General features: G+C 38.9%; 1 protein-coding gene across 4 annotated transcripts in view; it reads left to right on the top strand.

The window, feature by feature from the left end:
* The window catches only part of LOC126176810 (WASH complex subunit 5), a 186937-nt gene that overhangs the window by 84620 nt on the left and 82090 nt on the right, over positions 1-20227 (top strand). For all 4 annotated transcript variants that reach the window (XM_049923993.1, XM_049923991.1, XM_049923990.1 and 1 more), the window contains 2 exons: positions 7854-8089; positions 10478-10729. In XM_049923993.1, coding sequence (XP_049779950.1) covers positions 7854-8089; positions 10478-10729 — 488 coding nt within the window. The remainder of the gene's footprint in view (positions 1-7853; positions 8090-10477; positions 10730-20227) is intronic.

Raw genomic sequence — 20227 nt, 5'->3', positions numbered from 1 at the left:
CATTTATGTAGAATGGGAACAGGACTGGCTCCAAAATGGAGCCTTGTGATAATGTACTCTATTTAGAATAATAATTGACTGCATCTGCAGTGATAGTTACCCTTTGTTTTCTGTTGTGTAAGTATGATGTGAGCCTATTTAGAGCTTTGTCCTTAATCCCGTATTTGTCTAATTTGTAGATAAGCAAGTCGTAGTTCACGGAGTCAAATGCTTTTGTGAGATCACAGAAGATACCTGCAACTTTACTCCTCTGATCCAGTGATTTGCATATCTTTTCAGTAAAGTTATTCAGTGCATCCAGAGTATTTTTTCCTGGTTTGAATCCAGCTTGGTTATTTATAATAATATCATTTTTTCCAATAAAGTTTTTGATCTAGTTTCAAGCAACTTTCTCTAACACTTTCGACAGGACTGGAATAATAGAAACAGGGCAATCGTTTCCCATGTCTCCCCTCTACCCTTTCTTCAACACACCATTTTAATCACTTTTGTGGGTATCCGATCCCACCCAGCAGAGTTTTTATTTTGTAATGATGATATAACATTTTCCACATCATTCATTGTGACTTTTTTAAAATCTGTAAGATACCCAGCTTCTTGGTGGAGTACAAAGGAATTTACTTTACTTTGATACTGTGCTACATCAGTATCTCTGTCTTTGTCACATTTATGAAGAATTCATTTCAAAGACTCTGATATTTTAGCTGAGTTTACGATAAAGCTATCATCTACTTTAATCCTAGATGTTTCCATACTATTAACTCTTAACACCTAACTCAGATTTGACAACAGACCACACTGCTTTTGTTTTACTTTTATGTTGTACAATTAACTTTGTTTGCCATTTGTTTGGATGCCTTCACAACTTTTTAAATATAGCTTTATAATGACGTACGTACTCAGTAAAATGTCTGTCTTTATTATATTTGTTTTACTTTTATGTTGTACAATTAACTTTGTTTGCCATTTGTTTGGATGCCTTCACAACTTTTTAAATATAGCTTTATAATGACGTACGTACTCAGTAAAATGTCTGTCTTTATTATATTATATTATATTTTCTCTTCCTGGCACTAGAAATTTTTATAGCCTGAGCTATCCATTTAAGTTTATTAATAGTTTCATTACATGTGGTTCTAAGTGGAAAAGTTACATTAAATATTTCAAGAAAGCTACTAAAAAATTGTTAAAGTTACTTTTACTCAAAATATAGCTGTTGTGTGGCCATTCAACTTCTCTTAACTTATTTCTTAATGTAGTTGAATTTTTTCAATTAAGTTCCTTTTCAAATGGCCTTTGTTACATGAAATTTCTTTGTTCATTTTTGATATGCTTGCCCACTTGTATTTATTTTTGGTTCTTGAGACTTTTCAGCATGAGAACCATAGTGAAATAAAAACAGTAACAGCTGAAAGTAAATATGGTGTCATTTGTATTTCACTGTTTCGATACGGCATTTGTGCTATATCTGCTCTGTCAGATTTAAAATATGTATGGAAGCTGTGGATCCATATTCAAGAAAGCTTGACAAAATTATTCCATGTGGTGTGCAAGATATATGATACAGGCTAAACAAACTCAGACTTCTGGAAGAATGTAATAGTTCTAATTCAAAATAAAGTACTGACAGGTGTGAATATGACTGAACCATCAGTTGATTGCAAAATATTTACAGAAGAATGGAAAAGACTGGTAGAAGCTGATCTCAGGGAAGATTAGTTTGGGTACTGGAGAAAATTAAGAACACGTGAGGCAATACTGACCCTATGAGTTATCGTAGAAAATAAGTTGAAGAAAGGCAAACCTGTGTGCATAGCATTTGTAGATTTTTGAGAAATCTTTTGACAGTGTTGACTTCACTAGACTCTTCAATTTTTTGAAGGCAGCAGGGATAAAATACAGGGAGCAAAAGTTTATGTACAACTCTTACAGAAACCAGGCTGCAGCTGTAAGAGTTGAAGGACATAACAAGGAAGCCATAGTTTAGAAGGGAGTGTGATGGGGTTATAATCCATCCTCAATGTTATTTAGTCTGTACAATGAGCAAGCACTAAAAGAAACCAAAAATAAATTTGGAAATAGAATTCGATTCCAGGGAGAAGAAGTAAAAACTTCGCTTTTTGTGAAAGACATTGTAATTCTGCCAGAGACAGTAATGGATTTGGAAGAACAGATAAACAGAGTGGATAGTGCAGTAGCCACCAGACAGATCGCGGGAGGCGCACATCGGCACGGCGCGTCACGGACGTTAGTTGCCGCAAGTAGAGTCCCGTCCACCAGAGGGCACGCGAGAATTCGGACGCGACCTCTGCCGGCGTAACAACAACAACAACAACAACAACTCAGGCAGCACGGGCCGTGCCCAGTCAGTTAACATCGGGCCTGCCTAGGACTCAGTCCCGGTCTATGCTAAGTGAAGTGCTACGTAAACGTGAACAGTGTTACTACAGATAGTATCTTGAAAAGGCATTATAAGATGAACATCAACGAAAGTAAAACAAGTGATAATCGAGTATAATCAAATTAATTTAGGCGATGCTTAAGGAATTAGATTATAAAATGTGAAACTAAAAATAGTAGATGAGTTTTGCTATTTGGCCAGTAAAATAACTGATGATCGTCGAAGCAGAGAGGATATAAAATGAAGGCTGTCGTAGTACCAAGAAAAGCATTTCTGAAAAAAGAGGAATTTGTTTACATCTAATATCAATTTTAAGTGTTAGGAAGTGTTTTCTGAAGGTATTGCTCTGGATTGTAGCTTTGTATGGAAGTGAAACCTGGATGATAAGCTATTCAGACAAGAAGAGAATAGTTGAAATGTGATGCTGAAGACTAGGTGAATAGGTCATGTAACTAATGAGGAGATACTGAACTGGATTGGGGAGAAAAGAAATTTATGACACATCTTGACTAAAAGAAGGGATTTTTTGATAGGACACATTCTGTGGCATCAAGGAATGTCAGTTTGGTATTGGATGGAAGTGTGTGTAGTAAAAATTGTGGAGGGAGACTTGAGATTTGAATACAGCTAGCAGGTTCAAATGGATGTAGGTTACAGTAGTTTATGGAGGGGTGAAAATGCTTGCACATGATGGACTAACATGGAGAGCTGCACCAAACTGAATAAAACAACAGCTGCAGCAGCAACAATACCTTAATCTATAAGTACATAGTCCTGTTTACAGTATATCAATATTTGTCACATAGCTTTGCACCAAACACTGTTACTGGCATTGGCATGTAGCTAACATAACATTCTGTCCTTTGTATCTAGATAATCAGATAATCTGTAGAAAGAGTTGCTCATAGTGTGTCTTGTATTTTGGCTTTGTAGATCAGCCATGCGGTTCTGGGCGCTACAGTCTGGAACCGAGCGACCGCTACGGTCGCAGGTTCGAATCCTGCCTCGGGCATGGATGTGTGTGATGTCCTTAGGTTAGTTAGGTTTAATTAGTTGTAAGTTCTAGGCGACTGATGACCTCAGCAGTTAAGTCGCATAGTGCTCAGAGCCATTTGAACCATTTTTTTTTTTTGTAGATTACTGTTCATCTGGTACTGATTTTTGCTGTCAACAACAATAGGCATTAAGGAATAAAAGTTGCTGGAAAGTGAGTGTAAAGCCACATTTATACTGAGTTTAAAAACATGTGTTGTTTCCAACATTGTTCTGAACAGTCTGCAACAGAATGAGATTTTCACCCTGCAGTGGGGTGTGCGTTGATATGAAACTTCCTGGCAGATTAAAACTGTGTGCCGGACCGAGACCCGAACTCGGGACATTTGCCTTCTGCGGACAAGTGCTCTACCAACTGAGCTACCCAAGCATGACTCACGCCCCATCCTCACAGCTTTACTTCTGCCAGTATCTCGTCTCCTAACTTCCAAACTTTACAGAAGCTCTCCTGCAAAACTTGCAGAACTAGCACTCCTGAAAGATGGGATATTGTGGAGACATGGCTTAGCCACAGCCTGGGGAATGTTTCCAGTGCTCGCACTTGCCCGCGAAAGGCAAAGGTCCCGAGTTCGAGTCTTGGTCCAGCACACAGTTTTAATCTGTCAGGAAGTTTCATATCAGTGCACACTCCGCTGCAGAGTGAAAATCTCATTCTGGAAACATCCCCCAGGCTGTGGCTAAGCCATGTCTCCGTAATATCCTTTCTTTCAGGAGTGCTTGTTCTGCAAGGTTCACATGAGAGTTTCTGTAAAGTTTGGAAGGTAGGAGACGAGGTACTGGCAGAAGTAAAACTGTGAGGACGGGACGTGAGTCGTGCTTTGGTAGCTCAGTGGTAGAGCACTTGCCCGCGAAAGGCAAAGGTCCCGAGTTCGAGTCTCTGTCCGGCACACAGTTTTAATCTGCCAGGAAGTTTCATATCAGTGCACACTCCGCTGCAGAGTGAAAATCTCATTCTGGAAACATCCCCCAGGCTGTGGCTAAGCCATGTCTCCGCTATATCCTTTCTTTCAGGAGTGCTAGTTCTGCAAGGTTTGCAGGAGAGCTTCTGTAAAGTTTGGAAGGTAGGAGATGATGTACTGGCAGAAGTAAAGCTGTGTGGACGGGACGTGAGTCGTGCTTGGGTAGCTCAGTGGTAGAGCACTTGCCCGCGAAATGCAAAGGTCCCGAGTTCAAGTCTTGGTCCGCACACAGTTTTAATGTGCCAGGAAGTTTCAAAGTCTGCAACATGTTTGCAACTATGTTTGTTGTTCATGTCCTTGTCCGCAAAAATGACAAACACTTCTGTGTGTGTGTTCACATTGTCTGGAACACTGAAGCTGGCAGCAAACATTTCACATTGTGTACTATGCCATTTCTTGAGTTAATGATATGCTGCATGACCTGAATGTGGAAGGCGGCACTACTTTCCGTAACTGCACTAGGATGCCACCCTCCCACCCCACCACCACCACCACCACCATCACCACCACCAGCCATATCTTGAATAGATCCTGCAGTTTGTGAAACATTGGTGAAAGGATTATGCAGAGGCAATTCAATTATGGAAATAACACTTAAGTATCTTTTACTGTATGTTGAATACTTATATTGTATCATATACAATCAAATGCTCTATTTTAACAGCATCTACTACCTCTTCTGCATTAATGTCATAGTCCGTTCTAACAAACGTGATGGGAAACCTGTATTGCTATAGATCCCCACGCTAGATCCAAACTCACTGATGCTTCCTCTGTGCTTTTTATACATTCACTTCCACCTTACAGTGTACATGAAGAAATTTGTTTCTACTGTGTTATCAGAGACCTCAGTGTCTTTCCTACTCCATTGCTGCAGACGTTATGTACAGCACCAATTTTCTGTATGGATTCCTATTTTAATAAGAATTTCTTATAGTTTGCACCTCACGTCTTCCACAGGCACTCCCTCTGCATCAGTAGTGTGTGATAAGATCAAACGTCTCTTGTTTTGACATGGCAATAGGGCTTTGAATTTGTCAAACTTTGTGAAGCAACACAATTATTATGCTGTGGTGCAAGTCCCCGTGAAGTTAGTCGTGACATAAATAAACACTAGCACCATAAGGTGACATTAAGCAATAGGCCAGAAACAATGTTTGCTTTGATCTGTACCAGTAAAGCCACGAATTGCTATTTTTGTTTTTGCAGTATATTGCAAACATTGGTAGACCAGTGTTGTTGTTTGTTGTTACAGTCTTCAGTCCTGAGACTGGTTTGATGCAGCTCTCCATGCTACCCTGTCCTGTGCAAGCTTCTTCATCTCCCTGTACCTACTGCAACCTACATACTTCTGAATCTGCTTAGTGTATTCATCTCTTGGTCTCCCTCTATGATTTTTACCCTCCACACTGCCCTACAATGCTAAATTTGTGATCCCTTGATGCCTCAGAACATGTCCTACCAACTGGTCCCTTCTTCTTGTCAAGTTGTGCCACAAACTCCTTTTCTCCCCAATTCTATTCAGTACCTCCACATTAGTTATGTGATGTACCCATCGAATCTTCAGACCAGTAGTACCCACAAACAAGGTTGCAAACATGGCTGCAAAACGTGTTTCAAACTCAGTGTAAACTCAGCTTAAAAATTCAGAGATCCATAAAAAAAGTATCTGCAGTATATGCAGTTATTTACTTTACACACTATTCTTGTTGCTCGCTTTTGCTGAACAAATTCGTTGCTTTAGATGCTCTGTCCCAGATGAGTAATTTTTAAATGGGAATAAGTAGTCAGTTACACTCCTGTTTAATATCTTCACCAGTGACCAACCACTTCCTCTCCACACAAGAACCTTCCTATTTGCAGACAACCTGGCATTGACAACTCAAGGTAAGAGTTTTGAGACAGTAGAAGAAAATCTCACTGCTGCTCTGAAATTTCTCTCAGAATATTATGAGGAAAATTATCTCAAGTCAAATCCATCAAAAACTAAAATATGTGCTTTTCATCCGAAGAACAGAGAAGCTTCTCGACAGCTGCATGTGAACTGGAATGTTGGAACACTGCAGTGCTTCAGTTTACCTTGGTGTTAACCTGGACTGCCCCCTGACCTTCAAGGCACACTGCACCAACCTTAAAGCCAAGGTTTCATCACGAAGTTGTATACTGCGCAACGTGGCTGGTTCTGGATGGGGTGCCCACCCCCAGACAGTAAGAACAACTGTCCTGGCACTCTGCTTCTCCGCTGCCGAATACGTCGCTCCAGTTTGGTACAATGTTGCACATGCAAAAAAGTGGATACCACCCTGAATGAAACCTGCAGGCTGATCACTGGCTGTCTGAAGCCAACACCAATACAGAAGCTGTATACACTTAGAGGTATAGCCCCACCCAATATTAGACGCGAGATAGCTGCTAGCAGTGAGAGGCAAAAGGTCTGCAATAACACGGCCAACCCCTTGCACGGACATCAGCCACCACCACCTCAACTGAAGTCCAGGAAGAACTTTCTACAGTCTTCTGTTCCAATTGACAGAGACCAAAGTATAGCCAAGGTACACTGTGGAAAAAAAGACATCCTGTCCATCCAGAGCGAGATGTAATTGAAGAAACTCTGCCACCTGGTCACAAAGAAGGATGGTGCACAAGGATTGTGCACTAGTCCTTGAACAGACTGCGCTCCAGCATTGCAAGAATGAAGGACAACTTGAAGAAATGGTGCACTGCACAATGTGGAAACACATTGTGTTAGTGTGGAGATGAACAAACTTCAAGCCACCTCCTGAAGTCTCGTTTCTGTCTATATTCTTGTACAGGACTGGAACTGGCCTTGGCTTATAGCAACACAGTCAATGTTGCCAAATACTGGACACAAGTAGTGTAAATGTGTCTATTATGTAAAAATTGATTTCTTACTCCTGTGCATCTTACGTAAATATTGATTTCTTGCTGTTGTGTGTATTATGTAAATATTGATTTCTTACTCTTTTTTCCCTATGTGTTCAATTTATTATATTTATGTGTCTTTGAATTACTCAAGTATACAAATATGTATATTTTTAAATCAGCACAGTCTGTGTCCTGGTACTTCTGACACGAATAAATAAATACCCTGTAAATGATCTGTCTATAGCAATAACATTTGTTGTTAGTATGATCTATGGTATATGGAATCAAGTGACTTACCAGCACAGCTACATTCTCCCATCACTGTGAATCAACTGGAAAGTTCTTTATCTACACTTGTACTCAACGAGTGTAAGTGTGTGGTGGAGGGTATGAAGTGTACTACCAGAATCATTCGTCCCCACTTTTCCCCATTTGAAAGCAGGGATGTCGTGAATAAAAACTTTTCATTGGTATTTTTGGATACTTTTTTATGCCACTGTTCATTTATTGTTTATAATGTTATCACAACTAAATTAACAATTGTCTTTCTACAGCATTTCATCAGTTGGAGGCCAATATGCAGGTAAAGCAGTTCATTGTAGACACAAGGCGTTTCCTGATGCAGATGGTGAGGACAGGAAACATAAAAGAGGAAGTCCTAATCACATTGCAAATTGTAGGAGATCTCAGCTATGCGTGGGAGATAATTGACCCATATACTTCTTACATGCAACAGGGAATTAAGAAGGATCCATCTCTTGTGATAAAACTGAGAGCAACATTTCTCAAGGTAATTTCAGTAATATCATAAAGCTTTAGGATATTTCTTTAAGTTATTCATTACAGTGGATGAAATGGATCCACAAATTTTAAATTTATTCAGAGAATGATTTTCATTCAGCTGTGACTGTTTAACATGTCTTTTTACATGTTTTCCCTGTTTATGCCCTGTGTAGTATTTAATCAAACTGAGATGGTCGTGATGTTTGGTTCTCCAAAGTTTGCTCTCCAGTCAGACTCCTACCACTCTAAGGAAAGAGAATTTGGATTGCATGTTTGTTGGTGTAGTTAGTGATCTCTTTTTTAACCACATTCAGAAACATCGTTAGTACATCTCTTACCTCTTATTCCAGGCAGCTAAGTAGTGCTTCCTTTAGGAGTTTCGTACAGTTCCCTCCTTCCAACGCCTTGTATAGCACTACTTTCTAGCTTATTCTGAGCAATCTTTTCATTAATATTCCCCCAGGGACTAAAGCCGTCCTCACATGCAACATGGACTCTGATGTGTATCTGGATGTGATTTCCGATATGGCCGGTGTGCATTGTGTCACAATCACACAGGGTGTGCTCAGCAAAATCTACGTTTACATATATATTCTGCAAGCCACCATATGTTGCATGACAGAGGGTATCTTTTGCCACTACTATTAATTTTCTTTCGTGCTCCATTTGTGTGTATAGCAGGAGAAAACTATCTATATGTCTTTATATGAGGCCTGATTCTTCTTATCTTCATGGTCCTTAAGTGAAATGTATTCTGGCAGCAGTAGAATCATTCTTTAGTCAGCTTCAAATGCCCATTCTCTAACTCTTCTCAGTAGTGTTCCACAAAATTTTTTAAATGGAAGTAAGTAGTCAGTTACAATCCTGTAAATGATCTGCCTATAGCAATAACATTTGTTGTTAGTATGATCTACAGGATAGGAATCGCGTGACTATCAGCACAGCCACATCCTCCCATCACTGTGAGCCAACTGGAAAGTTCTTGATTTACATTTATACTCAGCTTGTATAAGCATGTGATGGAGCACAAAAAGAAAATTGTCCTCCTTCCAGGGATTACCATTTGAGTTCGTGAAGCATCTCCATAATATTCGCCTGTTGATTGAACCTACCAGTAACAAATATAGCAGAATGCCTCTGAATTGCTTCGATGTCTTCCTTAAACCGACCTGTTGGGTAGCCCAAACACATGAGCAGTACTCAAGAACAAATAGTGCTAGTGTTATGTACAGTTTGCTTTGTAGATGAGCTACACTTTCCTAAAATTGTGCCAATAAACCAAAGTTTATCATTCAACTTAGCTACTACCATCCTTATCTGCTTGTTCAAGTACATATCACTTTGAAACATTACATGTACACAGGTATTTTACCAACATGACTGTGTCAAGCAGCAGACTATTCTACTCATCTGCATTAAGTTAGTTGCTTTCCAATCCCGCACCAGTTATCAGCTACATCTGGCGCAACAAACATGTTTTACTTCTGAAAATGAACTGTAGTGAGTTAGTTACATTAACTTCATTATTGATTCTGGAAGGTGCATGGAGTAAATTCAGAAAAACACCATGTAAGTGTCAGTGGATTCAAAGACACTTAACACTTCCAGAAGGAGCTCTCAAAATGTTCCATTTCCCTTAACAAAATATATATATAGGAATCTAACAGAGACCTCCAGACTGTGAAAGCAATAGATTCTGTAACAGAACACAATATAAATGTCATCAAACTTTGTACTTGTGCCTTCCCTGTTAGTCTCAAACAAAGTTTTCATTTATACCTGATCAGTGGGGATACCTATAGGTGTTAGCTGAGAATAACATAAGTAGAGGTTTATATTTCTATCCTATACCTTTGCAGTTTGAGATATGGCAGAACATTGACGAAACAATTTACCAAATGATGTACTCTGTGTAGCCTACAATGTAGAAAGTGATCTTGCATTGTTTTGTTTTATAGCACATTGCAGAAATCCATGTGAATGCTTTCAAATGTTAAATGGAATGGGCTTGGTCTTTTTTCCCCCTTATTCTTCCTGTATTGAGGCTAATGCTCTGTGTCCAATGAACTTGTCATTTACAGGCTGCCAAACCATAATATTCCTTCCTTTTGTGGTCCAATCTGTAGACATTTGCTGATCATGCAAGACAGTATTACTCCCAGCAGTTTTTATTGCCTGGGGTGCCCACTCATGTCTCTTGTTGAAAGGATTTACTACTCTACATGTCTGCCAGCTTAAATTATTATCCACTGCTAGTATTACCAATGCCACAAATTGCCGCCACCACACTCCTTTACTTGGTGTTACTATCTAGTATACTTTTTTAGTAAATATAACTTTCCCCACTTATAGCCAAACTTATTCTGTTTTCCATGTCGTGTAATTTTTGTTCCAGCTTTCATCTGCATTGGAGATTCCTCTGTTACGAATCAACCAAGCTCGCAGTGCTGATATGGTGTCAGTTTCACAGTATTACTCTGGTGAGCTGGTGTCATACGTTCGTCGTGTGCTGCACATTATCCCAGAAACAATGTTTGGGTTGATGGCTCGTATTGTGCACCTGCAGACAGATGTCATAAAGGAATTGCCAACACGGTTAGAGAAAGAAAGGCTGAGAGAGCTTGCACAGTTAGAAGAGCGCCATGAGGTACGTTGTCACTGTCCATCTACGAAGATGCAGGATTCGGTTAAGGATCATTTTGTTTTTTGTTACATAAGGTGTAGTCCATATCAATTCAGCTAGGACAGGAAATATCTTACCTTCATAGTCTAGGATGTTGTTGAATTTAGCATATGTTAAAATGAAGGACTAAGTAAGGAACACACATTTATTTATTTTTTCTTTTTGTTTTCTCCAAAAAAATTTTTGCTCCAAGATACAACTCTCCAAAGATGACTCTGCGTATACCATTTTGAAGAAGCGAATTTTAGAAAATATTTTTGAATGCTGTATCTCTGGAAAAGTTCTAGAAATTTTGCTGGCTTTTTTATTTGAAAGATGATTGCTTTATGTTGTTGTTGTTGTTGTTGTTGTGGTCTTCAGTCCTGAGACTGGTTTGATGCAGCTCTCCATGCTAATCTATCCTGTGCAAGCTCCTTCATCTCCCAGTACCTACTGCAGCCTACATCCTTCTGAATCTGCTTAGTGTATTCATCTCTTGGTCTCCCTCTACGATTATTACCCTCCACGCTGCCCTCCAATGCTAAATTTGTGATCCCTTGATGCCTCATGACATGTCCTACGAACCGATCCCTTCTTCTAGTCAAGTTGTGCCACAAACTTCTCTTCTCCCCAATTCTGTTCAATACCTCCTCATTAGTTACGTGATCTACCCACCTAATCTTCAACATTCTTCTGTAGCACCACATTTCGAAAGCTTCTATTCTCTTCTTGTCCAAACTATTTATTGTCCATGTTTCATTTCCATACATGGCTACACTCCATACAAATACTTTCAGAAACGACTTCCTGACACTTAAATCTATACTCGATGTTAACAAATTTCTCTTCTTCAGAAACGCTTTCCTTGCCATTGCCAGTCTACATTTTATATCCTCTCTACTTCGACAATCATCAGTTATTTTGCTTCTCAAATAGCAAAACTCCTTTACTACTTTAAGTGTCTCATTTCCTAATCTAATTCCCTCAGCATCTCCCGACTTAATTCGACTGCATTCCATTATCCTTGTTTTGCTTTTGTTGATGTTCATCTTATATCCTCCTTTCAAGACACTGTCCATTCCATTCAACTGCTCTTCCAAGTCCTTTGCTGTCTCTGACAGAATTACAATGTCATCGGCAAACCTCAAAGTTTTTATTTTTCTCCCTGCTTGTTCAATATACAGATTGAATAACATCGGGCAGAGGCTACAACCCTGTCTCACTCCCTTCCCAACCACTGCTTCCCTTTCATGCCCCTCGACTCTTATAACTGCCATCTGGTTTCTGTACAAATTGTAAATAGCCTTTCGCTCCCTGTATTTTACCCCTGCCACCTTTAGAATTTGAAAGAGAGTATTCCAATCAACATTGTCAAAAGCTTTCTATAAGTCTACAAATGCTAGAAACGTAGGTTTTTTGCCCGCATCTCGTGGTCGTGCGGTAGCGTTCTCGCTTCCCACGCCCGGGTTCCCGGGTTCGATTCCCGGCGGGGTCAGGGATTTTCTCTACCTCGTGATGGCTGGGTGTTGTGTGCTGACCTTAGGTTAGTTAGGTTTAAGTAGTTCTAAGTTCTAGGCGACTGATGACCATAGATGTTAAGTCCCATAGTGTTCAGCGCCATGAGCCAAACGTAGGTTTGCCTTTCCTTAATCTTTCTTCTAAGATAAGTCGTAAGGTCAGTATTGCCTCACATGTTCCAACATTTCTACGGAATCCAAACTGATCTTCCCAGAGGTTGGCTTCTACCAGTTTTTCCATTCGTCTGTAAATAATTCGTGTTAGTATTTTGCAGCTGTGGCTTATTAAACTGATAGTTCGGTAATTTTCACATCTGTCAACACCTGCTTTTTTTGGGATTGGAATTATTATATTCTTCTTGAAGTCTGAGGGTATTTCGCCTGTCTCGTACATCTTGCTCACCAGATGGTAGAGTTTTGTCAGGACTGGCTCTCCCAAGGCCGTCAGTAGTTCTAATGGAATGTTGTCTACTCCCGGGGCCTTGTTTCGACTCAGGTCTTTCAGTGCTCTGTCAAACTCTTCCCGCAGTATTGTATCTCCCATTTCATCTTCATCTACATCCTCTTCCATTTCCATAATATTGTCCTCAAGTACATCGCTCTTGCATAGACCCTCTATATACTCCTTCCACCTTTCTGCTTTCCCCTCTTTGCTTAGAACTGGGTTTCCATCTGAGCTCTTGATATTCATACAAGATGCTCTCTTTTCTCCAAAGGTCTCTTTAATTTTCCTGTAGGCTGTATCTATCTTATCCCCAGTGAGATAAGCCTCCACATCCTTACATTTGTCCTCTAGCCGTGCATGCTTAGCCATTTTGCACTTCCTGTCGATCTCATTTTTGAGACGTTTGTATTTCTTTTTGCCTGCTTCATTTACTGCATTTTTATATTTTCTCCTTTCATCAATTAAATTCAATATTTCTTCTGTTACCCAAGGATTTCTACTAGCCCTTGTCTTTTTACCTACTTGATCCTCTGCTGCCTTCACTACTTCATCCCTCAGAACTACCCATTCGTCTTCTACTGTATTTCTTTCCCCCATTCCTGTCAATTGTTCCCTTATGCTCTCCCTGAAACTCTGTACAACCTCTGGTTTAGTCAGTTTATCCAGGTCCCATCTCATTAAATTCCCACATTTTTGCAATTTCTTCAGTTTTAATTTACAGTTCATAACCAATAGATTGTGGTCAGAGTCCACATCTGCCCCTGTAAATGTCCTACAATTTAAAACCTCGTTCCTAAATCTCTGTCTTACCATTATGTAATCTATGTGATACCTTTTATTATCTCCAGGATTCTTCCATGTATACAACCTTCTTTTATGATTCTTGAACCAAGTGTTAGCTGTGATTAAGTTAAGCTCTGTGCAAAATTCTAACAGACAGCTTCCTCTTTCATTTCTTAGCCCCAATCCATATTCACCTACTAAGTTTCCTTGTCTCCTTTTTCCTACTGTCGAGTTCCAGTCACCCATGACTATTAAATTTTCGTCTCCCTTCACTACCTGAATAATTTCTTTTATATCATCATACATTTCTTCAATTTCTTTGTCATGTGCAGAGCTAGTTGGCATATAAACTTGTACTACTGTAGTAGGCGTGGGCTTCATGTCTATGTTGCTTTATGATTACAAAGAAATCCTCCATTTGGACTTATCTGCCAATGTTCTTTTACTATAGCATTCTGAACTTTTTTTATAATTTATGGAATTTTTTTTTTTTTCAAAAATGCCAATCCATAAAATTTTGATTTTTTTTTTTTTTCCTACCTATTAGTTCCATATAATCTTACACTCCCTGAAAAAACAATTGAAATTTTTTGCCATACATAAAATCTGTTTTATTACCACATTATCACATAACAGGTGTTATTTAACATAATTTTAGTTTTGAAAAATGAGTAAGAGACTCATGTTTCAAGTATTTTAAATGGTTCCAAAATGTACTTGAAAGGTACAACTTCTGTGCACTCTGTTTTGTACTGAAATGAACCAGTCAATGAAATAAAAATGTGTTTCACTGCTTCAGTATCTTCCTTTTATATGGAGTGATGCCCTCCTGTTGAACCAATATGAACTGGAGCACTTACAGTCTTCAAAACATTGTGAACAGGAAGTAAGCGCTGATGGCATTGTTGCTGTCCTTCAGCTGGAAACCTATATCCAGCAGCTGGTCCATATGGTCGCATAAAGTTCACTACAATTTTGTTTAACTCATAACTAGTGTCTATAATTTCTGCAATCCACCAGTCACAGTCATACACACACTACAAACACCCCTTTTGTCAGGTTGTGAATCTGAATATTATCTTCTGAATTCCTTTCACAGGAGTAGTTTGTTTGGACCATTCTTCTTTTTTCTGCTCTCAGACTTCTTTAATTTCCTCTTTGAACAAACGAATGATGGCTGTGGACATGTAAGATTTAACGACTTGTGACGAAGCAAGCTGGGATAATTTTACTTCCCCTGTTGTTTTGCCATCTGCCCTCTTAAAATTCATTTTTTTAATGTCTAACTAATTATCATTAACATATGTGAGTATAATCTGCATTTTTATAAAAGAAATAGGCTGGCCCTTAGTCATAGAGAACATACCACCAGATCTAATTTTGTATGTAATTGATTTTCTAATTTATTTTGACTATGCCTAGTTAGTTTGTTTTGTCATAGGGTGAATTCAGTAATTGTTTCATAACTTAAATTCTATTGTTGACTTATAAACAAATATAAACTGTACTAATTGTAAACATTTGGAGGGACAACTTAGAGTATTCTTATAGGATCTATTTGGCTCTATTTGAAAACATGTTAGCAAAGCTAGCCTTTAATTAATTCCAAACTAATTTACAGTTTTGTCAGAAGTATTGTTTGTGTAATGATATTTGTTGATTTCACAATTTAAACAAATCGTTCAGCTTAACTTTTGAGTAGAAGAAACTGTTAAAAAGAAGGAAGTTTTCGATGTATTCAATTAATAGAATGAGCTAAGTTTTAATTGTAATTTATGTAAATTAAACATCCAACAGTATGTAGTTTCAGTGCCTATTATTGTGATGATGTATAAGGGCCCGATTTTTGGTCCCGAGACAGTCAGTCCACGGCCGAGTTTCAGACGCAGAACCCATGTTGGTTTGATTAACAACAATGAATCAACTTAACTGTGAAATAAGTGTTACACCAATAGGCCATGTGTTAAAGCAATGACAGTGTATATTCAATTTATTTGAAAGACTGTGAAATGTGTGGTTAGGTTTTTACTGCTCGTAGATGTTCAACAGTAAACTATTGTAGCAGTATGTGGATTATTGCCTGCTGCAACATATTAATGAGGCTTATTGAAAGTTAAAAATTAGTGCACTGACCAAGTAACTGTGTATTATTGTGGGAGGGGGACAGTGAAAGTAAAGAACTGTGAAACACAAATGTGCACCTGTTGGCTACGTTATTTAAAGTAGTCAGTGTTGAACTTACACCCTCCATTTTTCAGCCAGTATCACAACGCTTTTTCTTCAACACCAAGGACAATCAACAATGAAATAAAGCAGGTGAACATCACAGACTCTTGTAAAATCCTCAGCATTCTGAATCACAGCTGTATGTGGTCTGGAAAGATTAAGTTTTGTAGCATGGTGCTTCAGCAGGGTTACTACACCATCACAGGGACCCTTCCCGTGACCAGTAGCACCCTATACCTAGTCAGTTGGCACAAGCGACTTACTCAATTCAAACAGCTGGTAACGATATTTAAAATGACTAGGAGCACCATCAGAAATAATGATGATCTTCTCTGCCCCTGTTTGCAGTTGAAGAATTTTGCGCATCACTAGCAAAGCATGTGCTGAGTCATGTCCTGTGTCATCACTTATAACTGCTACACTTGTGGTCTTGTTTTGAAAATATGTCATTCCTGTAAAAATTGAAACCTGTTCATTACTCCAATGATACCCTTGTACTTCTTGTGGGAGAATTACAGACCAGTTCTCAGCAAAATCACAGTGAAGCACTTAACATAGTTCTTCAGCCTGTACACACCCTTTCACTTCTGCAATGTGTTGCTGTTGCAGTTTTTTCAGATGCTGGTGTGTTACAGCTTTCACTGACCATTTACCAAGTTCATCAGTGAAACTGTCAAAGGCAACAGTTTTCTTGATTAGTTTATTTTCCTCCCATGTCACGTATGTAATATCTGCAGAGTTATCTGCTATGTCTTCCAGGCCAAGTGTCTGTAAAGACAGACCTCCTTTTCCAGGGCAGTCACCATACTATTGAAACAAACAAGTCTCTTGCTTTACATCACAGACTACTAACGACTTCACACGCCCAACCAAGATGTTATGTGTCACGTGCTCCAGCACTTTTTTCAAAGTTACTACACAATCAGTTCTAAATTTGCACATTACACACATAAACAGACATATCTAGGTGGGTGTGGAACTACCCACTTAGGTCTTTGTGCACAAAATTTTGATCTTCCAATATGTGAAGTTGTATAGCTGCTCTTATAAATTGCAAAAGTTTGTTTAATATGGTGAGTCATGAACCTCTTCACTTTCACAATGTTTTGACCTTCAACTGTTACAGTTGTAGGGTCTTTTTTGTTGGCACTCTGATGAGAACAGTCCCATTTATCTTCCAGATAAAATGTCTGCACTATTTTAACTTGAGCTGGTTCTACAGGATGACAATAATAGGGACCTGGTCTTCCAAAGACTTCTTTTACAGGTCTCACATTTCTTGATTTGTCTACATGTACTTTGATACTAGTGGAACATGGTACAGATATGTTTTCTTTGAAAATGTCTCTGGAATGATAGTTAAAACTTGCAGCTTTTCACTTTAGGGTGCACAATATTCAAAAGCTGAATTGATATTTGTGAAAAATTCCTGGTGAGAGGTGCAAGGGTGTTTTGGTTCATTTTCCTCTGAAGATGGAATTTCTACTTTGAAGAGTGTGGTCAGTTTTGCTATAGTGTATTCATCCATAGCTTTAGTAATTGCTCTGCACTTTCTTTATGCATAGAGCGTATTACTAGACCTCACTGACCACAGTCTCTTAACAGGACTAACATCTACCTCTGTAGTTAACTGAGTCAAGGTATTTAATTCTTCCTCTATTGATGCAAAATCTGCATCATCTACACCATGGGAGGCTTCACTTGTTCAGATAGTATCATTGTTGTTATTCTGTCAAAACATTTAGAACACAAAAAGTCATCACTGGAAAAATCTTAAGTTTGAAACAGAGTCTTCAAATGAGAACACTTATTCCCAACCTGAACAAAGTCTGTTTTTTTGTTTGTCTTACATATCACTCATTTATGGATATGCAAATAGTCTCCTGTGGCCCTAGTCAGAAGACATTTCAAACAGTTCTTTTTGCAGAACACACTGCAACTGTGTCAACTGGAAATTCCTCATGAAAACACAGAACTCACAGGATGGTCTCAGATTTCTTAGAAGCCTGTTCAGTAAACAAATTAGCACTGAACAACTACAATACAGAAACCTGCAATGAACAGCCACGGCAAAGAAACTGACAAGAAACTATAAAAAAGTGTAACAAATATATGCAACAATGAGAGTGAAAAGAAATAACTGCAACAAAGAAAGTGATAAGAAATAACTGCAATGAAGACAGTAGAAATAAACATTGTAACAAAGAAATTAGTAAGAAACAACTTATGTGAAGACATACATTACCCATGAAAGTTAAAAAAAAATGATTTTTTAAAATAAAACCTGCCCAAAGTAGAACTGGCAGTTCTCCTTTACAGAGAATATAATATTACATGGTACTAATCAACAACAAAAATCTAACTTTTCTGGACTGGCATTATTTGAAAAAAAAAATCTGTAAATTATTTTAAAAATTCAAAAGATGGCTGTAAAAGATATGTACAAACACAGGAGACCATTGTAATCATAAATCAATTATCTTTCAAATTAAAAAAAACTCTAACAAAATACCTAGAACTGTTACAGAGGTACTGCATTTTTAAAAAAATTTCCGAAATTAACATCTTGAAAATGGTGTTCGCAGTGTCATCATTGGAGGCCTGTATCTCGAGGCAGGAAATTTTTTGGAGAAAATAAAAAAATACATGTTTCTTACTTACTCCTGAATTTTAACATATGCTAAATTCACTAACATCCGAGACTATGGAGGTAACCCTGTGCCTGAAGTGATATGGATTATGCCATAAAGAGTAGCTTATGGTACATTATTACAGCTATATTTTTTTATTTGTTATCACACATAAAATACTTTCTATTTGCCATCTTACAAATATTGAGCTCAACTTTCTTCATTCTTTCCAACTCATAACTTTTTACTCATTAATTTAATTAAAATGCAGTTTTTTTACCAACATTTCATGATTTATGCAATCAGTTGCTTTAAAAAGGTCTCCAAAAATGAAATCTGGCTCTGTTTCAATCTGTGGCGTAAGTTGTAAACAACATCCTCAGTTGATAAAGATTTATTAAGTATTTTCAATGATGACCTATTCTTCATCTTCAGATGAGGACATTGACTTTGGAGATAACAATTTTTATCAGGGAGAAACACGGTGTGTGCAATCTGCCAATTGAAAAAAAGCTCTGTAGAGCAATTAGACAGCAGTGCACTTTGTTATCCGAAAGCTCCATTAATGTGAAACTAATATTGTGTTATATATTTAAAAAGAAAGATGATGAGACTTACCAAACAAAAGCGCTGGCAGGTCGATAGACACACAAACAAACACAAACATACACACAAAATTCTAGCTTTCGCAACCAACGGTTGCCTCGTCAGGAAAGAGGGAAGGAGAAGGAAAGACAAAAGGATATGGGTTTTAAGGGAGAGGGTAAGGAGTCATTCCAATCCCGGGAGCGGAGAGACTTACCTTAGGGGGAAAAAAGGACAGGTATACACTTGCACACACACACATATCCATCCACACATACACAGACACAAGCAGACATTTGTAAAGGCCACGAATACCTAGGCTGTAGGGAAGAGTTTGGCAAACGCATCTGCTCCAGTGATGAATCCCTCAACAATTACACCAATAAATGACCAGTGCTTTCCTCTCCCGCAACTATCCTGCAGACCTTGTCCACAAACAGATCTCCCGAGCAATACATTCCTCCCCCGTCCACACAGAAGCATCCCCCTTGTCACCCAATATTATCCTGGCCTCGAAAACATCAACAAATTACTCCGCCAGGGATATGACTTTCTCAAGTCAACCCCTGAAATGAGATCATCCCTTGACAAAATTCTCCCCACACCACCCAGAGTTGCCTTTCGTCGCCTCCCTAACCTCCGTAACATCCTTGTTAAACCCTACAATATTCCCAGACCACCTTCTCTACCCAGCGGTTCCTACCCCTGTAACCGACCCCGCTGCAAAACCTGCCCCATGCATCCCCCCACAACCACCTACTCCAGCCCCGCTACTGGTAAAACATACACAATTCAAGGCAGGGCCACATGTGAAACTACACATGTCATTTATCAACTGACATGCCTGCACTGCACAGCCTTTTACATCGGCATGACAACAACTAAACTGGCTGAGCGCATGACCGGACACAGACGAACTGTCCGCCTAGGAGATGCCCAATACCCAGTAGCGGAGCATGCCCTCCAGCATAATTCTAGGGACCTAGGAACCTGCTACACCGTATGTGCCATTTGGCCTCTCCCACCCAACACCAGTCCCTCTGAACTGCGGAGATGGGAACTTGCACTCCAACACATCCTTTCATCCCGCCATCCCCCTGGACTGAACCTACGTTAAACAACCTCACTCCCATTTACTCTTCAGTCTTCTCCTCTTTCCCTTTCCTCTTTAGCCATTCACGCATCTTTTCATCCTACATAGTTGTGTTTATCTTTATACTACATACCTCTTTACTTCTGTATGCATCCTCTTTGGTTTGAAGCTGGCACAGTACTGACAGTAGAATATCTTTGGCTT

The sequence above is a fragment of the Schistocerca cancellata genome, chromosome 3 (genome assembly GCF_023864275.1).
Source record: "Schistocerca cancellata isolate TAMUIC-IGC-003103 chromosome 3, iqSchCanc2.1, whole genome shotgun sequence".
NCBI classification, from domain to species: Eukaryota; Metazoa; Arthropoda; class Insecta; order Orthoptera; family Acrididae; genus Schistocerca; species Schistocerca cancellata.
This window is presented reverse-complemented; position numbering and strand designations above follow the sequence as displayed.